Genomic DNA, 25,449 nt, shown 5'->3' on the forward strand with positions numbered 1-25,449 from the left:
CACTCTCCACACGCATGAAGGTACCGGCAGAGGGACAAAGGCATGCGGGTCCCGGGGCTGAGATCTCCAAGCCTGCTCGGATCGGGGCTGAGCATCCTCCACCCAGATCCTCTAAATTCCAGTAGGCAGGGGTCACACCCACCAACTGGCCCCCTGACGCCGTGTAATCCCATCTTTTCTGTAGAATAAAAAAAAAAAAATCTAGTAACATGTTTCATGAATCCCTGGGGTTAAAACTCTAATGAAATGTATTTAAGAAAAAAAGGGCAACTACTTTTTCTCTTCAATAGTTTAATTCTATAAAAACACAGGACATTTGTATTCTATAATGATCATTTTGTTTTTGTTGAAAGCTATACCAGAAATTAGAACATCTTTTTCACAGATCAAGTACATTCAAGTGAGCTCTCACATTTTCATTACCATCTTTATAAAACTGAAGTTCTTCAGATTTTCTCATGCAGGTTAAGAGGGTTATATCACTTAATCATCAAAATACCCACTATGCCAAAACCAGACACTTTGAAACAGTCAAGTATCTTCAATTTAATGTATCTGGCCAATATCCAATGCTATGAATAACTTAAGAACCTGTAATTCTACAAATCTTTCAAGACATATTAATAACATCAGATGCACAAACTACTTTATTTGAAATGTAGCATTTTGGCAAGAAAGTGATCCTTAACAGTTTGACTATGATTCAAAACCAAGTATAAAATACCTTTATTTTCTGTTTCTTAGTACACATTTTTATAATTTTAAAAGTGCTCTCCTGATTTCCTAGGGTAAGAATTTCTAAGACTTTTCTTGGATGAAGAGTTAAGAATTCACTTTGTAGAACATCACCAAGACATTTAAAGGAACGGCATCTTTTTCACCACTGTCTCCTTCACAACACTATGAAAAAAAAAACCAAAAAACCCACAATGCTTCTGCACACAAATCCTCAGTAAATGTTCACTAAATTTAACTGGAGAGGATAAATGGAACACACAAAACAAAAAATATAAACACTGTGCAATAGTTACATAATTTCAAAGACAAGAATAAGTATTTTATTCAATGAGGTAGATAAAAATATTCAAAAGTAAACTTAAAAAGTAAAGCATTTTTCAGAAATGTCCTCATATTAGGGATTCAAAATGTACCTCTGAATTTATGTGGTCAATATTAAATGTTTTCATAATTCTCAGATAAGCAGTCTCCATTGTTTTTCAATTTTGGGGGACAGGGGCACACCAGATGGTGCTCAGGGCTTACTTCTCGGTCTTCCTTCACAGGTCATCCCTAGCAGTGCTCGGAGAACCAGAGAACCATAAATAGTGCCGGGGACTGAGCCCGGGTTGGTGGCATGCAAGGTAAGAGCCCTACCTGTTCTATTATTATGCCGGCCCCTCTAACCAGTTTTTAATGTATATTATCCTTAGTAAAGATTCTTTTTTAGTCAAATAACCACTAAAAAAATAAGGCAAAATAATTAATTTTATTTCTTAAATGCTTATTTACAAAGATAAAAATTTCCGTGCATTATATAACTTAAAAGGGACTTTCCCATTTATTAACAATTAAAGGCTTAGAAAATTTACTCATGAAGAAATTAATGGCTTATCAAAAAGAAGTCAACTATTATTAGCTCAAAACTTTCTTGTAATCACGAATAGTCAAGAATTCCTTCATTTACTTCCAAAACTATACTTGTCAGGTTTTCAGATTTAAAATCTCATTTTGGTGCAGGAAGATTTTACTCGATAGTCACATAAGGAACGGGGCTTTTAATTCACGGTTTCATTATGGTCCATCATACAAAGATATAGTTTCATGAGCGTTACATGATGAGGAGCTAGCAAAAGAAATACGCGGCAGAGGGTAATTGCCAATTAAGCATGCACCGAACCAACAAACTATTTTAGAATGCAGTAAGGCTTTGATTATTGCCAGCTTTTTGATAACGTTCCGGTCCTTAAAGGTCACTGAATTTTATAATGATCTCCAAACATTTCTCTTCCTGGTCATTTAAGCTTTGTCTAAACAGCTGGGTATGCTGCCATGCAACACCACCATCTCCTTGGCTTAATTCTGCTTCCAGAATAACTTCAGTGGCACCAGAAAAGTCCTGATACGTGTGAAGAGTTTTATCTGTTGGGAGGGAAAAAAAAACTTTGTTTTTGATAACTGAAGGAATGGAAAGAGTTTGAAATTCTTTTTATACACCTGATTTGTAAGGAAAGATCCTTAAACTGTACTAATTATTCATTATGGAGGAAATGCTTCCTTTCGGACGAAAGAATATTTCCTTTCTCTTAGGATTTCACAATAAAAAAAACATAAGCTCTTCTATAACAATAAAACTACACAGGTTTAAATTAAACTTTAATTCCGATAACTTTTTAAGTTTTCTTTCTTTTTTACTTTTTTATGGAATAACTGTGAGACAGGCCATTGCAAAGATGTGCACAATTGGATTTCAGTCATACAGTATTCCAACACCCATCCCTCTACCAGTGTACATTTCCCAGTACCAGTGTCCTCAGTTCCCTCCAATCACCTCCCACCTCCTGCCTGCCTCTATGGCAGGCGCTTTTCTTCTCTCTCTCTGCCCCCTCATTTTTGGCATCGTGGTTTGCAATATCGATACTGAAGGGTTATCGAGAACAACTCTTTACCTACTTTTAACTTTTAGATCTTATAAAAGGGCTTTTCTTTTTTATTGCAAACATACAAATACGTTTTGAGAGTGAATAAATTCAATACTTCCCCAGTTATCAAGCACACACTTTACAATAATAATTGTCCAGTAATACGCTTACCTCCTGTAAGTTCTACTTGTGCTGAATTAGATCGCATTTTCCATTGTATTTTTCCAGTCTGAAAGGTTTGGCTACTTGTTTTAATGGAAATGCTATCTACTTTCAAGCCAAATGCTCCACACTCAAACTTCCATGAAATATACGCATAAGAAGATCCTTCCTTTCGGGCTAAATACACCTACAAATTAAGAGAGGTAAAAAGACTCATCAGAAATAGTAGTGCAGAAAACACATATAGTTATAGTTGAAGTGTAGCATTAAAACCAAAACTTTTACCATGTAAGTTTTTTTTTTTTTAAGGTTCTGGGCTACATGTGGCATTTCTCAAGGGATCATATGAGGTGCCAGAGATTGATCTAGCATTGGCTGCAAGCAAGTACATTAATCCCCGTAAAATCTCTCTGGCCCAGTCATCAGAAGATTATTACTGACAACATTTTAAAATTTTGTTAGGGGTTTTTCTTTTTCTTTTTGCTTTTTGGGTCACACCCGGTGATGCACAGGGGTTACTGCTGGCTCATGCACTCAGGAATTACTCCTGGCGGTGCTCAGGGGACCATATGGGATGCTGGGAATCAAACCTGGGTTGGCTCCGTGCAAGGCAAATGCCCTACTTGCTGTAATATCACTCCAGTTCCAGCAGTTTTTCTTATAGTTTATGTTTGTTTTAGAGCAAGGCTACTTACACTTACTTATTCTATTAGCAACCCCTTTTTGCCCAGGAAATTCTTTTTTTTTTTCCCTTTATTATATTTTATTTTTTTTTAAAGTTGTAGATTTACAATTTTTTGTGCTTTGGTTTCAATTATACAATGATCAGATACCCATCCCTCCACCAGTGCCCATTTTCCACCACCATGGATAATATCCCTCCCACCCCCATCCCCCCATCCCCCCTGTCTCTGTGGCAGGGCAATCCCCTGTGTTCTCTCTCTCCTTTTGGGTGTTGTGGTCTGCAAAAGAGGCATTGAGTGGCAAACATGTTCAGTCCATAGTCTACTTTCGACATGCATCTACCCTCCTGGGAGGATCCTCCAAACATCCTTTATTTGGTGCTCCATTCTCTCTCTGAACTGCCCTTTCCTCTAGGATACCCGGCTGGCCTCTAAGTTATGGAGTAATCCTTGCCCAGGAAATTCTGACGTCCATCCGAGGTATACAGACATCAAAACCAGGAAAACAAATCTAACATCTGCTGATAATAAATTAATTTAAAACAGTCTTCACATTTAGTTATATAATCCCATGTGGGGTCATGACCCCACTTATGAAGCTAGGTCTTAGTGAAAAATATTATTTGAATGCTATGCCCCAGTAGCCCAAATGGCACGTACTATCCAATATTTGATTCATCATACTCTGAATATATCCCACTTTACAATGAACTTTACAGGGAATCCTTTTAAATGTAATTTATTCCCCAATTTATTTAAGTTTGGATTTTCAGATAAGTTTTCTTTCATAGGACAAAAAGCCCATGTCATAACTAAATAAAAAACATTTATATATGCATTTAGGTTTATAAGCCACACACTGCTGTGCTCAGAAACTCCTGGCTTTGCATCCAGGGATCACTCCTGGTGGTACTTAGGGGTCCATTATGTGGTGCCAAGAACCAAACTGGGACTTGCTGCATGTAAGGCAAGGTCCTCGGCTCCTGTATTCTCTCTGAGTCTGACCACTTTTAAGGTCTACTAAAGGCATCCAAGTTCACACTGGCTGCTTGTCTCCTCTCAGTTTCAATTACATGCTTTCGAAATGTTGACATGAAGTACTGCCTGGCAACCTCAGTCAGATGAGCCTGAGACTCTTAAAATGATGACATGAAAACCAACATACACACGTTGGTCTTTCAAGATCATTCTATTCACCCGCCTCACCCAAGAATCTGAATTTTGAATCAAATTCTCAAGATAATCCATACATTTCTTTGAAATAAGTTCTTCACTCACCTGACATTTTGCATTCCACAACAGTCAAATTAATGCTATTTCTTTTTTTTATTGGGGGTGGGGTGGGAGGTTCCTAAGCAGATATCAGGGGGCCTGGTGCCGCAAAGGACCAGTGGTACCAGGGTCCACCAGGGGCACAATAGCAATGATTTCCTTGTCATCTGCTCGGGGCCTAGTATAGTGTCTCTCTCTTGTATTAAACCCAACATCTTTTGTTTTTGCTTTAAAAATCCTCTAGAAAAATAAATCATTGTTGGCATTTTATTTATATCTGGCAACCGATATTTTTTTTCCCAGGAAAAGAAATGGAGTAAGAGTTTTAGAATAGGCTCCAGAGAAAGAGTACAGCTGGTAGGGCGCTTTGCCTTGCACATAGCCAACATGGGTTCAATTCCTGGCATCCCATATGGTCCCCTGAGCCCACCAGGAGTGATCCCTGAACACAGAGCGGGAAGTAATCTCTGAGTACTACTAGGTGTGGCCCCAAAACAAAAACCAAATAAAAATACCACCACAAGTTTTTAGAATGAGCTACAGATTATAGAATTAAGCAATCCTTCACGGAAAATAATTTGAATTCCCCAAACTAGGTATGTATAAAGATTGCTCCCAGTGACAAGTTGAGGTGTAGGGCACTGTGAGATCTGTGACTATTCACCTTACACTCAGGGCAACAATGATATCATTTGATAAATATGTGGTTCCTTTTGTAATTGTTTGGAACAAAAACCTGGGCTCAGATTTGCATCAATACTCCCTGGGAGTCATTAGCATCACCTACGCTAAATGACTAGGCACCAAGGGGTTCTCTAAAACTTACTCTGTTAAAGGAAAAGCTGGTAAAGGGAATGAATTGGAAAAGACAAGTCAATCAGAATACTACTGGAGGGTGGCTGGAAGGAACTAAAGGAATAGAGGGAAATTCTAATCTGTTTTAATATGTACTTCTGGGTCTTTGGGAGGGGGGCACAGCTAGTGATGCTTGGGGTTACTTCTGGCTCTGCATAAGGAATTATTCCTGGGGGTGCTTGGGGCACAACATAGGATGCTGAGGATGGAACCTGGGCCAGTTGTGTGCAAGGTATTAATGCTTACCTGCTATACTATTGCTCTGGCCCCAATAATTCCTTATTGTATATGTTTTCAGAGCTCAGCAGTTTCAAATGTTCACCCAAATGTGTGGGTATAAAATATGGTAGGCGGCTGGAGAGATTACAAAGATTGAACTTTTTTTTTAAAGTATGTGGCTGCCAGTGTGACTCTGGCTCCTAGGACCCTAAGCAACTCCTGAGCACTGCTGGGTAAGTCCAACAAAAGGAAACCAAACAAAAAGCCTCCCATACCCAGCAACAGGGAAAAAAAAAAGACAGACTAAAGTAATTTTAACTTCAAATGTGCTGATTATCCCAAGAACAGCCTTCATGATTACATATGGGTCTTGGGCACATAAGAACTAAAGATTATTTTTTTAGTTCTAAAAGCATCAACTTTTAAGACACTAAAAAGTTAAAAATAAAATGGAATTCACTGAATTATCAATCTTAAATATTCAGATTTCAAGGAACCACAATTTTATGCTAAACCAAACCATAATGTTGATATAAACAGACCCTACTAAATAAAAAATTTATGTCCTCTCTCTCAATTTAACGCCATAAAATTTTATTTTGGGGGCTTCCCCAGTAATGTCCAAGGAGCTGGGGCCCATACCTGGCAATGTCTAGTCCAGCAGTATAAAAGACTGGCTGCCTGGTGTTTGGATGTGGCAATTTGGTGCTGCTCATGCCTGGCAGGGGCCCACCAGCGTCACACCAGCACAGTTGTATGAGTAGGGCCTGTGCTCAGGCGTGCTCTCCAATCCTTAAAGCTCCTTCCTTGGTCCTCTGCAGAAAAGTAACCTACAGATTTTATTTCTTCTTATTTGCAGGTGGGGGGGAAGGGGTTGTTTCACACCTAGTGGTGCTCAGGATTTAATCCTGGCTGTGCTGGGGGGCCACATGCAGTGTGAGGGACTGAACTGGGGTCAGTTGTTTACAAGATAAAAGTACCTTTATTTTTTGTGTGGGAGTTTACACCTGACTATGCACTCAGGAATTACTCCCAGTGGTGCTCAAGGGACCATTTATAACAAGATAGCAGGGATCAAATCAAGGCAAGTGCCCTAGCTGTTCTTTCTCTACAGTCCACGATGTTAAGGGGTACTCCTGGCTATGCACTCGGGAGTGACTCTTATAGCATAGTGGTAGGGCGTTTGCCTTGCACGCAGCCAACCTGGCCAACCCGAGTTCGATTCCTCCGCCCCTCTCGGAGAGCCCGGCAAGCCACCGAGAGTATTGGATATGCCAGACAGAGTAACAACAAAGTCTCCAATGGAGACGTTACTGGGCCCGCTCGAGCAAATTTAATTTATATATTATATAGTCATATATATTTATTTATAATGTCATATATATGTATATTTTATGTTATATTTACATATATTAATTTATATACTATATATTAATTTATATATTATATATATTTATAATGTCATATATTATATATATGTGTGTGTATATATATATGGGCTGGAGCGATAGCACAGTGATAGGGCGTGTGCCTTGCACGCAGCCAACATGGCCGACCCGAGTGCGATTCCTCCACCCCTCTTGGAGAGCCCGGCAAGCTACCAAGAGTATCTTGTCCGCATGGCAGAGCCTGGCAAGCTCCCTGTGACGTATTCGATATGCCAAACACAGTAACAACAAAGTCTCCAATGGAGACGTTACTGGGCCCGCTCGAGCAAATCGATGAACAACGGGAGGACAGTGACAGTATATATATATATATATATATATATATATATATATATATAATAGCCCACTATGCACCCAACTGGCCTAGTCACTGGGATGATAGTTAAGTATGCTAACACTGACTAGGATATTGTTATTTTGTGTGTGTGTTTTTTTGTTTGTTTGTTTTTTGCTTTTTGGGTCATACCCAACAATGCTCAGGGGTTACCTCCTGGCTCTGCACTCAGGAATCACTCCTGGTGGTGCTTAGGGGACTACATGAGATGCCGGGGATCGAACCCAGGTCGGCTGCGTGCAAGGCAAACACCCTACCCGCTGTGCTATCGCTCCGGCCCTTGACTAGGATATTGTTAAGGGTTCAAGAACTATAAACTGTAAAGCATTGATTGTGGGGCCAGAGAGATAGTATGGGGGGTAAGGTGCTTCCATTGCATGCAGCTGACTTGGGTTAGATCCCTGGAATCACATGATTGGCAGGTGTAGTACTGAAGATCTCCAAGTACCTCAGTTCAGAGAACAACTGCCATGTCAGCTTATCAGAAGACCTTCACTTAAAAAGATGTTCTTAAGGGCCAAGTGAAAGGACAGCTAGTAGGGCTTTTGCCTTGCACTCGACCAACCTTCATTTGACTCCCAGCATCCCATACAGTCCCCTGAGCACCACCAGGAGTCCCGGAGTAATTCCTGAGTACTGAAGACAAGAGCAACCCCTGAACAATTCTAGGTGTGGCATTCCTCACAGAACCCCTCAGAAAAAACAATTTTCCTAAATTTCATTACATGCAAGGTTGGTATATCCACTAGTATGGTTTCCTGGAGTTTCAGTTTGTAAGGTAAAGGTAAAGGCCCTCCTGTTGTTCATCGATTTGCTCGAGTAGGCCCAGTAACGTCTCCATTGGAGATTTTGTTGTTACTGTGTTTGGCATATCGAATACATCACGGGTGGCTTGCCAGGCTCTGCCGTGTGGGCGAGATACTCTTGGTAGCTTGCTGGGCTCTCCGAGGGGGGCGGAGGAATCAAACTCGGGTTGGCCATGTTGGCTGCGTGCAAGGCAAACGCCCTACCGCTGTGCTATCGCTCCAGCCGTTTGAATCATCTTTAATATACTCATAAAATTATTCTTCTGCTTAGGCTGCAAAGATGAACTCTAATTAAGAGCACCATACCACAGACACCCCACAAGTCAGTCATTCCTACAGATATTCAGTTGAGCGTTATTTCAGTGGATTTTAATACTGGTAAATTGACATTACCCAAGAATTTTATTATTATTATTTTTTGGTTATTCCCTTTTATCAGACAATCAAACATGAATCACTATCAATTCCCACTGTATTTAAGGATCTCAGTTCTGTGCTTTTGATTTATTCCATTTACAGCCTGTGGTATTATCTCTGGACCACCGATCCGACCATATCCTTTCCCTTGACTGAGCTCTTTCATTCCTTTTATTACATAATTGCAAGGTAATCAGGTCTCTGAAACCTGACAACTGTTTACCCCTGTTCTTCATTTCTACAATATCTCCCCATAGTCCCTACTTTACTCTTTACTGAATATGCCGGTTAGTTCTCATCTCAGTGGTTTGGTCTGCCTTATCTTGCATGTCTTAGAACACATTCCTCCCCTTCAATATCCTGCCGCTGCACTAAAAACAACTCCAACAGCATCTTCTCCAAAAGCCCACTAAGCCTCCCTACTTCTGCAGGGTCTTCTCTGACTTAAGAAGGGGTAATGATTTTTCCTCCTGTCTTTCATCCCTTGGTATCACAGAATGGCACTTACATTACAATGGTCCATCCACATTTGATCCCTCACATCCCATATAGCCTAAGCCTCGCCAGGAGTGATTCCCAAGAACAGAGAAAAAAAGTAAGCCCTGAGCACTGCTAGGTGTGGTCCCAAAAGAAAAACAATTATAAAATCTGACAAAGTACATGTTGATTTAATGACTAAAATCAGTTCCTAACATGGCATGCACCCAAAGTGTTCAAAATTGACACAATTTTGTGAAGATAAAACTGTTCAAAAATTGAAACTACTCAAAAGACCAGGGAACATGGAAACGACATAGTCTGAATGAAAATAGAGCCCTATGGAGATGCAACATTTTCACGATATACACTCAATCATTTTTACATTCACCTCTCTTTACTAAGAATTTGTTAGCATTATACTAGACATATGAATACCTAGAGTGAAAAACTGAGTGGAAAAAAGGCAAGTCTGGGATATGTTTACAATCTAGGAGTGCAATAAATATTTGTGCACATATTTGTTGGTCAAATGTCATGCATGGTACAAATGAGTCAATAAAAGAGAAAACAGATCCAGTGACCTGACACTGGAGAGAACAGGCTTATACCAAGTTCTGAGTAAAAGTTCAGCAACTAAAAAGTAAAGTCAAGATGGTTTTGTGAAGAGGGCAGTGCCAAATTTGACACAGAGAGCAACTGCAAGGCCAGGTCTGACAAGTAGGCAAGGGTGACCGTGGGAAGAGAGGCAAGCTGTTTCTTACTTAAGCTCTCAGCAATGAGAGAGGTTTTGAAAATGTCTTTCTGGTCACAGCACGAAGAAAGCCCATCTTTAAAAAAAAATTTTTTTTAAATTTTTGGATCACACCTGGCATTGCACAGGGGTTACTCCTGGCTCATACACTCAGGAATTACTCCTGGTGGTACTCGGGGGACCATATGAGATGCTGGGAATCGAACCTGGGTCGGCCGTGGGCAAGGCACATGCTCTACCTGCTATGCTATCATTCCAGACCCAGAAAGCCCATCTTTAAAGGGACTGAGGCAAGTCAGGGAGATTAGTGGGGAAGCTACTAATACCAAGTTTTTCAAGGTGCAATCACTCGCCTCCTGAAAAGTATGCTCATCTTCCCGAGTTAGCTTTTCATATTCCTTTCAGTCACTGAATAATAGATTTGTTAACTAATAACATTTAATAAAGTCTTTGTGCTCCTGAACAGTGTTCTGTGTTCCTTTATTCTCCTCCCACCCCCACTGGAGAGGGTACAAAGACTGTTTTAAATACCTTGCATGATTCATGAAGAAAGGTATAGTGGGAAAAAGGTTCCAATGAAGTCTAGGCCATAACCCCAAATACTGTTTTAGGGAGAGTAATACATGGGTGCAGTTAAGAGTCTAGCATTTACTTTTCCATTTGGTATTGTAACCGGAAATGTATTTGTTTACTTAAAAAAAAATAACACCCTTTGTGAAAGTCTAAGAAGGCAAACTTGACTTGAATTGGGGCCTGCTTCTCATTTAATGGCCTTCGCATCTCATTCCCAGTATTTAAATCTTTCTCATACAATACACTCTCTCTAGCGACCATGTTCTATTTAGAGATCTCCAAACATGCCATGTCCATGCCATGATTTTCCCTGCTGTTCCCCTGCCTTGTGAACACCTCCTCATCCTTCAGAGTCCAGCTCAAATGTCGCCTGCTTGGTGGAGCTTTGCCCAACTCCCACAGCCAGAGCTAATTACTCCCTCCTCGGTGTTTCCATAGCAATGTGTTGATATCCTTATTATAGCACTCTACTTCGTGGCTAAAAGATGGCTGTTTATGCTCCAATTTCCCTTGTTAGACTGTGAGGGCAAAACTGTATTTTCATTTTTTTATCAAGGTAGCTGAGAACAATGCCTGACACAACAGGGGTGCAGTAAATGTTTACTGGTAAGGACACGTTCGAACTAATAATCTAAACAAATGAACTCGTCAGGTAAAGGAAAAATACATCTACCACTGAGAAGACCTATTTCTCAGGATATCCCATTTTTTGCAGCATATCATAGTTCTCTCCACTAACACTGCTGGTTATTTAGAGAGGCATGCTTTTCCTTACTTCAGCACAGACTATTCCTTAGTGCAAATAACCTATTCTAGCCGTTTTCCATTTGCAGGAATTTTTAGAATAAGGTTAGCCTTCAGAAGTTTTTCATCCTCTCTCAGAAACTATATTATCACAGATACACATACACACAGATACACATTTCAGATTTTATCATTTGATTTATCCTCTTTAATGACAAAAATTCCTGTAGCTGTAATTTTTAATAATCCTCCAAGTTATTCTTGGTTCAATCTTGGTTTGATACACCAACTTAAGTTTTAGAACAAAACTCACGGTTGGATAAAATGAGCAGATCTTATCTTGTTTAACTTCTGTCCTGTTTGCCTAGCATAGTGATAAGCGCATGGTGGAGGCCCATAGTCAATAAGATATTAAAACGTAGCTCACTTTAAAAAAATCTTTCCAATTTGACTTAGAACAACAACTTCCTTCCCAGCCAACCATTTTGGAAGTTCACTTTCAAGCATTTTCCATAACTTGATTGCTAAGAAAATCCATCAACAATATGGTAGCCTGATCTACAGAGAATATTGTATTGAGTTTATTTCCCCCAAAGGAAAGGGCAGTAGAGAAGCAAAGCTTCTCATGATTTTAACAGGTGAGAAGTACAAGTTAGTGTAAGTGAACTATAGCAACCTTCCAACTTCCATGTCTTTATTTTTAAGAACAGACAGAATAACCAATGGTTGCTCAAACACTTATATTCCTTTTTTCTTGTTCTTTTTGGACCACACCGGTTGTTCTCAGGACTTCAGGGCTTACTCACTGTTCTACACTCAGGGATCACTCCTGGCAGGCTCTGAGGACGCATGGAGTATCAGGGATTAAACCCAGGTCAGCCTCATGCAAGGCAAGCGTCTTACCCACTGTACTCTTTCTGGCTCCCTCAATCAACCACATTCTTACAGAAGGATATTAGATGTACAGCTTTTGAAACTTTGAACTAAATTTGTTATGCACCCCTATAGTCTACGATGCAATCAATAATTATCTGTGAAAGAATTAAGTAACAATCTACTTTACATACTCATGCAAAAACCGGTCACAGGAATTGGCATACATTTGATTATTTTTGCCCATGAAAGAATTAAATTTTGTCTCTTTGATTAAAAAAAAAATTTATCTGAGGTTCCTAAACTTATTTGACTGACCATTCCGTTTTCAGAAAAAAAAAAAAAGTCACTCAGTATCCCCCTGGAAATCTATCATTTTCTTTTAGGAAAACAGAAATGCCTGGTCCCCACTACTCCCGTACGGGTACCCATGGACACCATCAATACCTTGGATTGTTCCAGCACCCCAGGTGGTAATAATATGGCTCAAAGTGTTGGGAGATAATGAATGATACCAAGGCATGAATTTTGAATGGGCTTTTGATAGACCCAGTACAGGGAGCAGGATTTTCTTTAACTAAGTTTCAGAATTACTATAGGGCTGGAGCTATAGTACAGTAGGCAGGGTGCTTGCTTGCTGTGCTGACTTGGGTTCAATCCCCGCATCCCATACCATCCCTTGAGCACCACTAGGTGTGATCTCTGAGCTCAGAGCCAAGAATAAGTTGGGTGCACCATTAGATGTGGTCCCCAAAGCAAAACCAGAATGATAAGTAATCTAAATGTTTTCAAAATTAAAATTACAAACAATTTCCCCTGGTTTGAGGGACACATCTGGCAGTGCTCAGGGCTGTTACTAGCTCTGTGCTCAGAGATCACTTCTGGTGGTGCTTGAGGGACCGTATGCGTGGGTTCCAGAGATTGAACCAGGGTTTGCTGTGTGCAAGTACCTCTGTTCTATCTCTCCAGTGCCCACACAAAATTTTATCCCACACACAACTGAAAAATGAAGCTGACCTATATTTGTTTAAGCAATTACAAAGATTTTAAACTATTTCATGCATTAAATTACCATGTTCCAGTCTGTTTCAACTTTTCTGAATATGGATTCCATTTTCCACACACCATTCTCCCATCCAGAAATGGTTTCATTATTATTTGAAATGCGAACATAATGATCTTTCACAATATTGTAACAAAGGTGGAGCTGTTTAGAAATCTTCTCATTTTCAGAGGGGATAAACAGGGTTTCTTTTCTCTTAAAAAGAAAGCAGAATTAGTTTCTCAGCATAACGAAAGATATATTATTACAAGAGGAACTTCTACGGATAGAGGTAAAGAGAGTCCTTCAATTTGAAAATTTAAAAAATTGATGCCATTAAAAAAAATCAAAGTATTTGATAGGCTTAAAATTATTTATCATGCTGATACAGCCCCAAACTACTAATATCTTAGACTTGGATTACTGTCATCAATTCCTAAAGCTAGGGGTTGGAGCCATAGCACAGCGGGTAGGGCGTTTTCCTTGCACGTGGCAGACCCGGGTTCGATTCCCAGCATCCCATATGGTCCCCTGAGCACCGCCAGAAGTAATTCCTGAATGCAGAGCCAGAATGCTGGGTATGACCCAAAAAGCAATTCCTAAAGCTACTTTTTCACTGTTTTTGATACCGCTGACAGACCCCAGGGCATCATACATGCAAAGTATGTGTTCTACCATTGAGTGCATTCTGATCGAAAGTAGTTTTTCAAATATGTAGATTGGGCTATGTCATCTTGTTGATTACTGACTTTTCACTGTCCTTCACCTCTACATAAATCTTAACCAAAGCTAAAAACACCCTCTAGGATCTGTCTCCATCTTCTCTAATCAGATTTCACTTTATTCTTTCCTTTTATCTCTGCTCCTTCTACCATGTGACTTTCCCTTTTCTTTTTCTAAAGAACCCTCATTCCTGCCAATGGGCCTTGATACATGGTGTTTCTTTTCCGGAGCACTATCCTTTTACTCTCCATATACTTGATTCTCTCTCATCTTTTAGCACTCAATATAAAGCCACTTCAGAGTATCCTTTTCTGATTCTTTAAACAAGAAGATTTCCTAGAGCAGATATCCTGAATAGTCTTACACAGACAAAAATCACTATAAAAAACTCATCCTTTACCTTAAAACTACAGGCAAAATCTTGCATTTAAATAAAAAAGAAATCCCTTTGCTTTAATTTCAAAATCATTTTTGAATCTTAGTTTTGGAAAAATTCCTCATGGTAGAGGGTCATCCTGTGCACTATAGGTTGATTAGGAAAATCTGAAGCCTGAGCTGATAACAGTGGTATCCTTTCCTAGTTTTTCACAATCAAAGTATCTCTACTGTTATAAAAAATCACCCATTATTTTAGTTTATGTTACCATCATGCTATTTAGTAATCAATCAAAAAATATGCAATGTATTGCATTTTTTGGTTAAACATCAGGTACTAGGTATTAATGTAAAAATTTTATGTAAAAATGTACAAAGAGCCAATAAATAGAAAATAAAATATCTTAAGGTAGATAAAATGTTATGAGAATATGTGCACGTGTTAGAATTTTGAATGTCATTACATGTATGAAAAAGAACTAGCACTGCAAAAATGTTACAGTAAGAAAAATAAGTTTATTATTTTTTTAGAAATTCTGTAGTTATTTATAGTTATGTATAGTCATGCATAGCACACTACATTTAAAAGAAGCATGTAACAATAATTCTCAATTCATTTCTTCTTTGCTAAATATATTTCAGAGCACTGAAGAAATGAAATGAAAATAAAAATTTAAAGTTAACGTCTACTATGGTCTTTTAAATTTAAGACTAAACTTTTCTTTGTGAAATGATATAACCAATGTTCTATTTGTCTAAATGACTTCAAAGTTCTATCCCATAATTTTTTTGGACTGACATTTTTCAATTTACTTGAGAAATAAACATCTATATCTATAGATAAAAATGCTTTTTTTTAAAAGTCCATGGATTGAATATGATCTGCAGTAACTGAGAAATTTATAAAACAGTTTCAAAAGGGAAAACAATCTAGGTATATGACCCAATTCATTATTTAAAAAATGTAATCAACGTACATGCCATGTAAGAGGAAGCACACCATGCATAAAAAGAAAAAGAAATGAAGACCTAAATAATATCGGTTTTAAATTGGACACAGCTGTGAATTAAATTAGCTCTTTTAAATTGGCTTCATTTAGATTTATACTTGTAAACTGCATTGCATCAGCAGTGATTTGAATTATCTGTTGAATTTAGATCTTGTAATTCTATGTGGCTAAACTGACACTTTCAACTGCCTGCTAAAGATGATAGGATACATTTTAAAGGAAACCACGTTTACTGGGAATGCTCTGCCCCCCTTTAGACATACTCCTCTGCTAGAGAAGAAAGTTGCAGTAAGGTCAAATTTAGAAAAATTAGATATAAAACTTAAACTTAGAACTATAAAACTGATCTTGTGGTGGACTATTTTCATTGAAAGGATTTTTAGAAATCAGCATGATGGCTACTCTTAGGCGTGGAAGACAATATTTGGAAGGGAAGCTGGGGTTATTTTGTAATGCCACTAGGCTTGTTAGCATTCTAGTTTGTAAAATTTGGTAAGATTCACACTGGTGATCAGTGCATTTTTCTACATCTACTCCAGCAAAAGTTATACTCTACTATAGTTTATGTAAGATTGTAAAACAATCCCATTTCACGGGGCCAGAGCGATAGCACAGCAGGAAAGGTGCTTGCCTTACACACAGTTAACCCAGGTTTAATCCCTGGTACCCATATGGTACCTCAAGTCTCGTCAGGAGTGATCCCCTGAGTGCAGAGCCAATGAGTAATCCCTGAGCACTGTTGGTTGGGCCCCTAAACAAAAACAAATGAGCAAACAAACAAAAAAAATCCCATTTCAAAATGCTTTACTAGTTCTTTCAGATACACCACGACAAGCATTTTATTGGTTCTCTTCAAATACTGACATTTTGAGCAATTATTCTAAAAACTTAACTGAAAGGTCATGAACAACACAATTTTCTCTATGAAAAGACACACAACAGGAAGCAGTAAAGTGAGAAAATTATCATACTGTAATGATAAAATACCTCTAGACCCATTTCTCCTCGGGCTACTCTCCAGGCCACTGACCCAGATATTCTTCCACCAAGTTCTCCAGGTTTAGGGGTCTTGGGAGATATAAATTCAACAAGCTCCACAATTATCCTCTGAAGGAGTTCTTTTCTTCTGTTTTCTGACAAAGATATTTGTCTCTGTAATTTATAATTTTACAAATGACATTAAGATTAGGGGAATGTGGACAGAGGTTCAGCCCCAAGTAAGAATATAATGAAAACATTTGTAGTTTAAGGGGAACTTCAAAGAAGTAACCACTGTATTTTCACATATATAATCATCTGGGGAAAAAATCATGGAAAATGCAAATTTTTATGTTGATAAACCCTTTAATACCCATATCCAAGTCTTTTAGGAACTTTCACTGTGGTAGATTAAACATGGAGGCTGGATCTTCGTTCCTGTCTGTGATAGACAAACTGTGGTAGACCAACTTTCTGTGAAGAAAAGCTAGAAAAACAGAGCAGCTAGGGTGTTTGCCTTGTACCTGGCAGGCTCAATCCCTGGCATTCTTGATGGTCCCCCAAGCACAGCCAGGACTGATTCCTGAACAAAGAGCCAGGAGTAATCCCAGAACATTGCTGGGTGTGATCTCCAAAGCAAAAACAACAGTGACAACAACAAACTAGAAAATCGAGGGAAAACAAACACACACATATATAAACAGCCACTCAATGCAATAAAAGCTACCATGGTAGCCAGAACTGAAGAATGGAAGATCCCAGAAGAAGGAAACTGTTGAGTTGAACTGAACACACTGCACCCTGCCCCACCTCACACACTTGTCAACTGAGTCGCAGGAGACAAAAGGTCAAGAAGTCAAGTACAGAACTGTAGCCAAGGTACTGAAAATACAATTTCTAGCATAATCACAGTGCTGAGTGGTACATTCACTGGAATTCAGAGTTGTCCAAGGTGAGGGATTCTAGAAATATACCAGGTCTTCAGATTAGGCTCTCTGAAGGATACATATAAAAAAAATAAGGCAAAATTCCAAACAGATTAAAACCTCACCAGGAATCTTAAACATTAATGGAATAAATGTTAGATGCCCTATTCTAATTGTGCCTCAGAAGCAAATTAAGATTTTTTTCTGTGTGCTCTTGGGCAGGAGCAATAGCACAGCAGTAGGGCGTTTGCCATGCATGTGGCCAACCCGGCTGACCCGGGTTTAATTTCTCCACCCCTCTCGGAGAGCCCAGCAAGCTACCGAGAGTATCTTGCCCGCATGGCAAAGCCTAGCAAGCTACCTGTGACGTATTCGATATGCCAAACACAATAACAAGTCTCACAATGTTAATGGGCCAGGTCGAGCAAATCGATGAACAACGGGAGGACAGTGACAGTGTTCTTGGGCACACCTGGGCTTGCTAAGGGGGACAAAACAAGATACTGCAGATAAAACCAAGATCACCTACGTGCAAGACAAGTTCCTTATTCCTCTTCCCCCTCTTATACTGACTGGCTACAAATTAATTTTTTTTTGGGGGGGAGGGGGAACCAGTAACACCCAGTAACGTTCAGGGACTACTCCTGGTAGTGCTTAGGTGACCCTAGGGGATGCCGGGGATTGAACCCTGGTCAGCCATGAACAAGGCAAGCACCTTACCAGCTGCACTATCTCTCAAGCCCTGCAAATTGATATTTTTTAGATGCTATATCCACAGTACTTGGATGCACTATGGTAACTCCTTTCAATGCTCAAAAAATCTACCACAGCTACTCTCTCAGTGCTTAGGGGCCACTACAGCTATACCTGGTGGTACTCTGGAGCAGGGCAGGGCACACTTCATGAAATAGCAGGAATTGAACCCAGGGCACACTGCCAGAAATAGCAGGAACTGAGCCCACATGTAAGACAGGTGCTCTGCCACCTGAGATACCTCTTTAGCCTCAAATCTAGATTTTTTTAACGATGGGAAAAGACCCTCCCCCACATGCATAGCACTGTAGCACTGTCCTCCCGTTTTTCATCAATTTGCTTGTGCGGGCAACAGTGACGTCTCACAACAAATTGTTGTTACTGTTTTTGGCATACTGAATACGTCATGGGGAGCTTGCCAGACGTGCGGGCGAGATACTCTCCGTAGCTTGCTGGGTTCTCCAAGAGGGGCGGAGGAATCGAACCCGGGTTGGCCATGTCGGCCGTGTGCAAGGCAAATGCCTTACCCGCTGAGCTACCGCTCCAGCACCACATGTGTACATAGTAAGTATTTCCAAGTCAAGTACTAGGGAGGTTGCTCAAGTGGTAAAGCACAAACCCTGGCTTCACTCCTTGGTATCCGCTTCCTCTTTCCCTACTTTCTCCTCAACCCTAGGACCCCAATACTTCCATAAATAGTTAAGGTTAAGAATTTCCTATGTCTTGTTTCAGAAATTTATTTTTTTGGGGGGGAGTTTGTGGGGTGGGGGGTGGGGGCACACACATAACAACGCCCAAGTTTACTCCTGGCTCTGCACCCTGAGATTGCTCATCCTGAGCTTAGGGGAACATATGGAGTGCTGGGGACCAAAGCTGGGTGTGGTGCATACAAGGGAAGCACCAGACCCGCTGTACTTTCTCTCCCAACCCAGAAATTTCTGTACTTAGTTAAGTGTGATTATATAAAAAACAAACCTTTGATAAATAAGACAACACAATCTTATTTATATTTTTTTGCCAGGGATAGAACTCAGGACATGACATGTGGCAAGGCATATGATTTACTGTAAAATCACACCACTGGCCCTGTGACAACAGGCTTTATGCTAAATATGTATTACATGTATTAAAATTCTGTTTTCTTAATTTTGAGATGTGTTAATGAAAAATAAAAAAAACAAAATGTTTAAATCAACATTGCCATCGGTCAATGAACAAAGACACATATTAAACTATTTTTGTTTCCCAAACAAAAACAGGGAGAGATGAACAGACACTTCCAAGAAGACAAACAGATAGGTCAATAGGTATATGAAAAAGTGCTGCCATTTAATGACCAGGGATATGCAAATCAAAATGACAGTGAGACACAATCGCACACCAGTGAGAATGCACATTATCAAAAGAATCTGCAAACTGCCAGTATTAGCGGGGCTGTGGTGAGAAAGGTACCCCATTCACTGTTGGGGTAACGGTACCTTGTTCAACCTCTACGAAAAGCAGTAAGAAACAGCAGTACCCTTACATTAACAACAACTACAAAAAAGCAACAGAGACTTTGCAAAACAAGTAATATAATATATAATAGAATTCCTATATGATCCATAACACACAAAACACAAAAACATTCATTAGAAAGGATATATGCAAACTTATGTTCATTACCATGCTTGATACAGTAGCCAAGATATGGAAACAACCCAAATGTCCAACTACAGATAAATGGATCAGTGGTGCATATACACAGTGGAATATACTGCGGCTGTAAGAAATGACAAAATCATGTAATTTGCTGCTGCATGGATGGAACTAGAGGGCATCATGCTGGGCGAGTCAGCTGGAGGAAAGTGACAGATACAGAACGACATCTCTCAGATGTGAGATTTAAAGACACAGAGTAAGGAAGCAACAGACAGCCAAAGGTACGAGAACTGCTGGTCCACAGAACTGAGCTTGGGGGTGGGGGAGCGTGGAAGGTCCTTCATGATCTTTGTGGAGGGAAATGAGTACCCTGGCAGTGGGTACGGTGTTGAAATGATGCCTGCATGAAACTATCAGAAAAAATGGAAATGGAAAATCAAAATATCTTAATAAAATTTGAAAAAAAATTCTTTTATTTGCAAAACAATGGCACAACTTTTGTATTTTCCTAATATTTTCACTGGGTTAAAAGTGGTTATTCTTATTTACATAGAAAAATTAAAATGGCCTCTCAAATTTGACAAAAGTCCAAACACATACCTGACGATTAAGTCCATTAATAGTTTCTCGAAGTATATCCTCTTTAATTTCAGTTCTTCGGGAGATTACTTCTTCATGTTTACAAGAATATCGCCAAGTGACATCAACCACCTCAAATTACAAAAAGCAAATACTTAACAAGATTATAATTATCAATCTTAATTTGCTAACTACCTAGAATACAGTACATAACCTTATAAACTTTTTAAAATGTTACATACTGTGTTTAAACGTTCTTTTAAAAAATAAAGATAATGTTTCTAATCCATTTTCTAACAGGTACACTTCCAAGAAAGACACCTCATAGACTGGGCAGTGTGAGTGCCAACCGGCAATGGCCCAGGAGAGCACCTGAGCACTGCCAGGTGTACCACAGCCCCTTCCCCTACTCCCCAAAAGAAGATTAAAAAAATTCCAACAATTTAGATTTTAAAAACTCATTGGCAGGGTCAGAGTGATAGGACAGCGGATAGGGCATTTGCCTTGCACGAGGCTGATCCAGGTTTGATCCCCGGCATCTCATATGGTCCCCTAGTGCCACCAGGGGTGATTCTTGAGTGCAGAGCAGCCAGGGTGTGAGCATCTAAGGGTGTGACCAAGAAAGCAAAAAAAAAAAAAAATCAAAACCAAAAAAAATCCTCATAGACAGAAAATATGAGAGAGATAGAGAGAGAGAGAGAGAGAGAGAGAGAGAGAGAGAGAGAGAGAGAGAGAGAGAAAAGTGCCCGGAGGGTGGAGGTAGAGAAAACTGGGGACACTACCGATGGGAAATATACACTGGTGAAGGGATGGAGGTTGGAACATTACATAACTGAAACCCAATCATGCACAACCTTGTACCTCACTGTGTATCTCATTGTAATTCAATTTAAAAAATAGGAAAAAAAAACTCTCATAGACAAGCTGATTTCCCAAAAATCAATTAAAAACCCCTCATATATATTGTAGAACTGACTTTTTTTTTTTTTGGACAAAGGTGCAAAGAAAATTCAACAGAGAAAGAAAAATCTTTTCTACAAATTGTACTAGAACATTTCTCATCCAATATGTACAAGTATGAATTTCAACTGCAACTTGAGATTATATATACATATAAAAATAAGCTCAAAATGAATTACAGACAGACTGTAAAAGAATAAAACTTCTGGGGCCAGAGAAATAGTACAGTGGGTAAAGCACTTGCCTTGCATGTGATTAACCCAGGTTCAATTCCCTGAACCCCACATAGTCTCCTGAGCATTGTGATTTCTGAGCACAAGGCCAGGAGTCAACCCAGAGCACTGCCAAAAAACAAACAACCAAACGAAAAAGTATAAAAGCACATCAGATAAAATTACTTTGGCTTGGTCTATGCAAAATGTCTCAGCTACATAAAAAAATACACTGCATGAAAGAACAAGTTGATAAACTAGACTACATCAATTTCTTCTCTTCAAAAGTCTTCAAAAATTAAAAACAAGGTACAAACTGGGAAAAATCTTTGCAAAGCAAGAGTTAAGAAATATTTTGATAAAATATTTGTATTTAAAATAGAGAACTCTCAAATATCAACAGCAGAAAAAAATGCAGGCAAAAAGATTTACATAAGCACATAAGATGCTCAGTATTATTTGTCGTTAGGAAAGTGCACGATGAGATACTACTATACATCTATTAAAGTTCAAGTATTAAAGAGTCAGACAATACTAGTGCTACAAGGACAGGGATAAACTGGGCACTCTCGACAAACTACTGGAAAAAAATGGCACAATTCCTTTGAAAAATTGTCAATTCTTAAAGTTACACAGGCTTGCTCTTCAAGCCTGTGTTCTTCCTTTGGCACGTTATCTTGCTTGTCTCTACGCTTCTTCACTTGCTTATTTCCAGTCCCTCTCTCTCCTCTCACATTTTTCTAAAGTTTCAATGAAAAAAAAAACCTTGCTTCAGAGAAAAAGAAAAAATGTTTAAACATAAATCCAACATTTGATACAACATTCTTGGAATTCACCAAAGAGAAATGAGATGCTTTTTTTATACTTGAATATTTACAGCAGCTTCTTTGAAATAGCAAAAAAACAGGGGTCCACGGTGATACAGGTAGGGCGCTTGCCTTGCATGTATAACCCAGGTTCAATCCCTGGCATCTTGTGTGATCCCCAAGCCAGCCAGGAGTGATCCCTGAGTGCAGAGCCAGGAGTATGCCCTGAGAACTGCTAGGTGTGCCCCTTCCCCCCAAAAGAAAAAAAAAAAAATGAAATGGCAAAAAAAAAAAAAAAATAACAAATGAACAAAAACCAACCAAAAAATCCCCCCCAAAAAACCTGCCAAACCTCAATAAAACTGGAAAATATTCAAATGAGGTGTGGCGCATCTACGAGTGAACAGACAGATATTGGTGTATGCAATGGTATCCTACTAAGCTGCAAACATAAAATACTGATATGTATACATATATACATGCGAATGAATTTCAAAATTATGCTAAAAAAGTCCAGACCACTAGAGTACATACAGCATGATTACATTTATATAAAACTTTAGGAATGCAGATTAGTCTACAGTGACAGGGAGTTGCCTGGAGCAGGGTAACAAGGGGAGAATAACTAAGGGATATAAATATTCTCCTCTGCTAGTGGATACCTCCATTATTGTCAATAAAGTGGATTTTATGGGTGATACAGATGACAACATTTTAAAATTATATTCCTGAAAAGTATGATACTTATTATGTGACAACTGTGTCTCAAAAAGCTGTGAAAAACATAGTTTATCGAGCCTCCTTCTCTTCCTCTTCGTCCCCCAAGCTGTGCCGGTCTTCTTCCCCACCTAGGTCAGTTTATCCGCCAGTATTCGAACCCAGGACTTGGTTTTCTCTGTGCAAGTGCCCCAGGCGTCCTCTAGGACCCTGGCCCAAAAGCAGCCCTGAGCCTCTGACTCTTCCTCTTCGTCCCCAACGCTGTGCTCATCTTCTTCCCCACCCAGCCTTTAGCCCCCCCAACACACACCAGGTTCCCGTGGGGGCATGGCCTCTTCAGAAGTGGGCGTGGCTTTAGGAGAAGTGGGCATGGCCTAATTTTAGGCGGCCGCAAGTAGTTTAGTCATCTAGTGTAACATCACAGTTCCAATACCCACACATCAACATGAAGAAACAATGCAAATCCTCACCACGTGGGGAGGATGATGAAAAGAGTCCAGAAGCTTCAGTAGGTGCTACTCCCCTCAGGGACCTCTCTGACAAAGAATTCAGATATGAAGTCATGAAGATGTTCAACGAACTCAATGAAACAGACAGATATCCAGTAAATTCAAGGAGGACATGAAAGATACAATGGATTGGACAATCGAGAAAATCCACGAAGAAATGAGAGCAGAAGTTGGAAAGCTACTCAAAGAATGTCACGAATTAAAGTTTCTGTAAATGAAATAAAAAACTCAGTCTGTGCCCTCAACAGTAGAATGACCACAGCTGAAGATAGAATCAGTGAGCTGGAAGATGAGCTGCACCAAGCCAACAGGAAACAACAAACAATGGCAAGAGACCTCAAAAGAGCTCTAGAGTGAATCAGAGTCCCAGGAGATGATTCCAAGAAGAACAATATTAGAATCATTGGACTACCAGAAGCTCAGGGAAACAATCCCAATGAAAAAGCCATAGTTAAACAAATCATTGCTGAAAAATCCCCAGAGCTCGACAATGCAGCCACTCAGATTCAAGAAGCCCAAAGGGTGCCAGCTAAAAGAGACCCTAACTAAAACATTTCCAAGACTATCATAGTTAGAATGATTGATGTTGCCGATACAGACACAATTGTGTAAGCAACAAGGTCAAAGAAGGAAATCACATACAAAGGAGCACCCCTTAGATTCACAGCAGACCTATCAGAGGAAACCCTATAAGCCCGAAGGCAAAGGTGGGATATAGCAAAAAAAACTCACTGAAATAAATGCTTCACCAAGAATACTCTATCTGGATAAACTCTCACTGAAACTCGAAGGAACGGTACACTATTTTCTAGATAAACAGCAGCTCAGAAATTTCATAGACTCAAAACCAAACCTAAAACAAGGGCTAAAGGGGCTACTATAAGACAAGACAAACCCTACAAGCACTACAGACCCCTACAAAAAGATAACACAAAACCCCATAATAATAATCTCTCTCAACGTCAATGGTCTAAATTCACCAATTAAGAGACACAGAGTGGCAAAATTGATTCAGAGACAGAACCCAACATTCTGCTGCCTATAAGAAACCCAGTTCAACAGCCAGAGCAAACACAGATTCAAAGTCAAAGGATGGAAAACAATCCTGCAAGCAAACAGCTCCCTCAAAAAAGCTGGGGTGGCCATACTCGTATCCAACATTATTTTCAGGTAGAAAAAGATTACAAGGAACAGCGAAGGCTATTTTCTCTTCATAAAGGGATACGTACAACAGGAAGAAATCACACTCTTAAATGTATACGCACTTAATGAGGGAACAGCTAAATATTTAAAACAACTGCTAACAGATTTTAAGGAGGACATTGCTAGCAATACAATAGTAGCTGGAGATTTCAACATTGCCTTATTACCTCTCGATAGATCAACAAGAACAAAACACAGCAAGGAAACATTGGCTTTGAAAGAAGAAATAGAAGAGAAAGGGCTTATATACCTACACAGGGCTTTACACCCCAAAAAGAAAGAATACACATCCTTCTCCAATGTGCACGGACATTTTCCAAAATAGACCATGTGCTGGGACACAAAACATACCTCAATAGAATCAGGAAGACAGAAATAGTATCAACAATCTTTTTCAGACCACAATCCAGCAATACCACTCCTGGGAATATATCCCAGAGAGGCAAAAAAGTATAGTTGAAGTGACATCTGCAGCACATTGTTTGCTCATTGCTCATTGCAGCACTGTTTACAACAGCTAGAATCTGGAAAAAACCTGAATGCTCGAGAACAGATGACTGGTTAAAGAAACTGTGGTACAGCTGTTAGAAAAAATGAAGTCATGAAATTTACATACAAGTGGTACTACATGGAAAGTATCATGCTAAGTGAAATGAGTCAGAAAGAGAGGGATAGACATAGAAAGACTGCATTCATCTGGGGAACATAAAGTAACAAAATAGAAGACTAACACCGAAGAATAGCTGAGATAAGTACCAG

At 39.4% G+C, this 25,449-nt stretch overlaps 1 protein-coding gene across 1 annotated transcript in view; it reads right to left on the bottom strand.

The window, feature by feature from the left end:
- Positions 1 to 1,467: 1,467 nt before the first annotated feature.
- The window catches only part of NGLY1 (N-glycanase 1), an 82,441-nt gene continuing 58,459 nt past the window's right edge, over positions 1,468 to 25,449 (bottom strand). Inside the window, exons 8-12 of the mRNA XM_056129221.1 lie at positions 20,305 to 20,415; positions 16,394 to 16,558; positions 13,329 to 13,514; positions 2,811 to 2,988; positions 1,468 to 2,139 (exon numbers count right to left, since the gene is read on the bottom strand). Coding sequence (XP_055985196.1) covers positions 1,964 to 2,139; positions 2,811 to 2,988; positions 13,329 to 13,514; positions 16,394 to 16,558; positions 20,305 to 20,415 — 816 coding nt within the window. The 3' untranslated portion in view covers positions 1,468 to 1,963. The remainder of the gene's footprint in view (positions 2,140 to 2,810; positions 2,989 to 13,328; positions 13,515 to 16,393; positions 16,559 to 20,304; positions 20,416 to 25,449) is intronic.

Source organism: Sorex fumeus, unplaced genomic scaffold (genome assembly GCF_029834395.1).
Source record: "Sorex fumeus unplaced genomic scaffold, SorFum_2.1 ptg000072l, whole genome shotgun sequence".
NCBI classification, from domain to species: Eukaryota; Metazoa; Chordata; class Mammalia; order Eulipotyphla; family Soricidae; genus Sorex; species Sorex fumeus.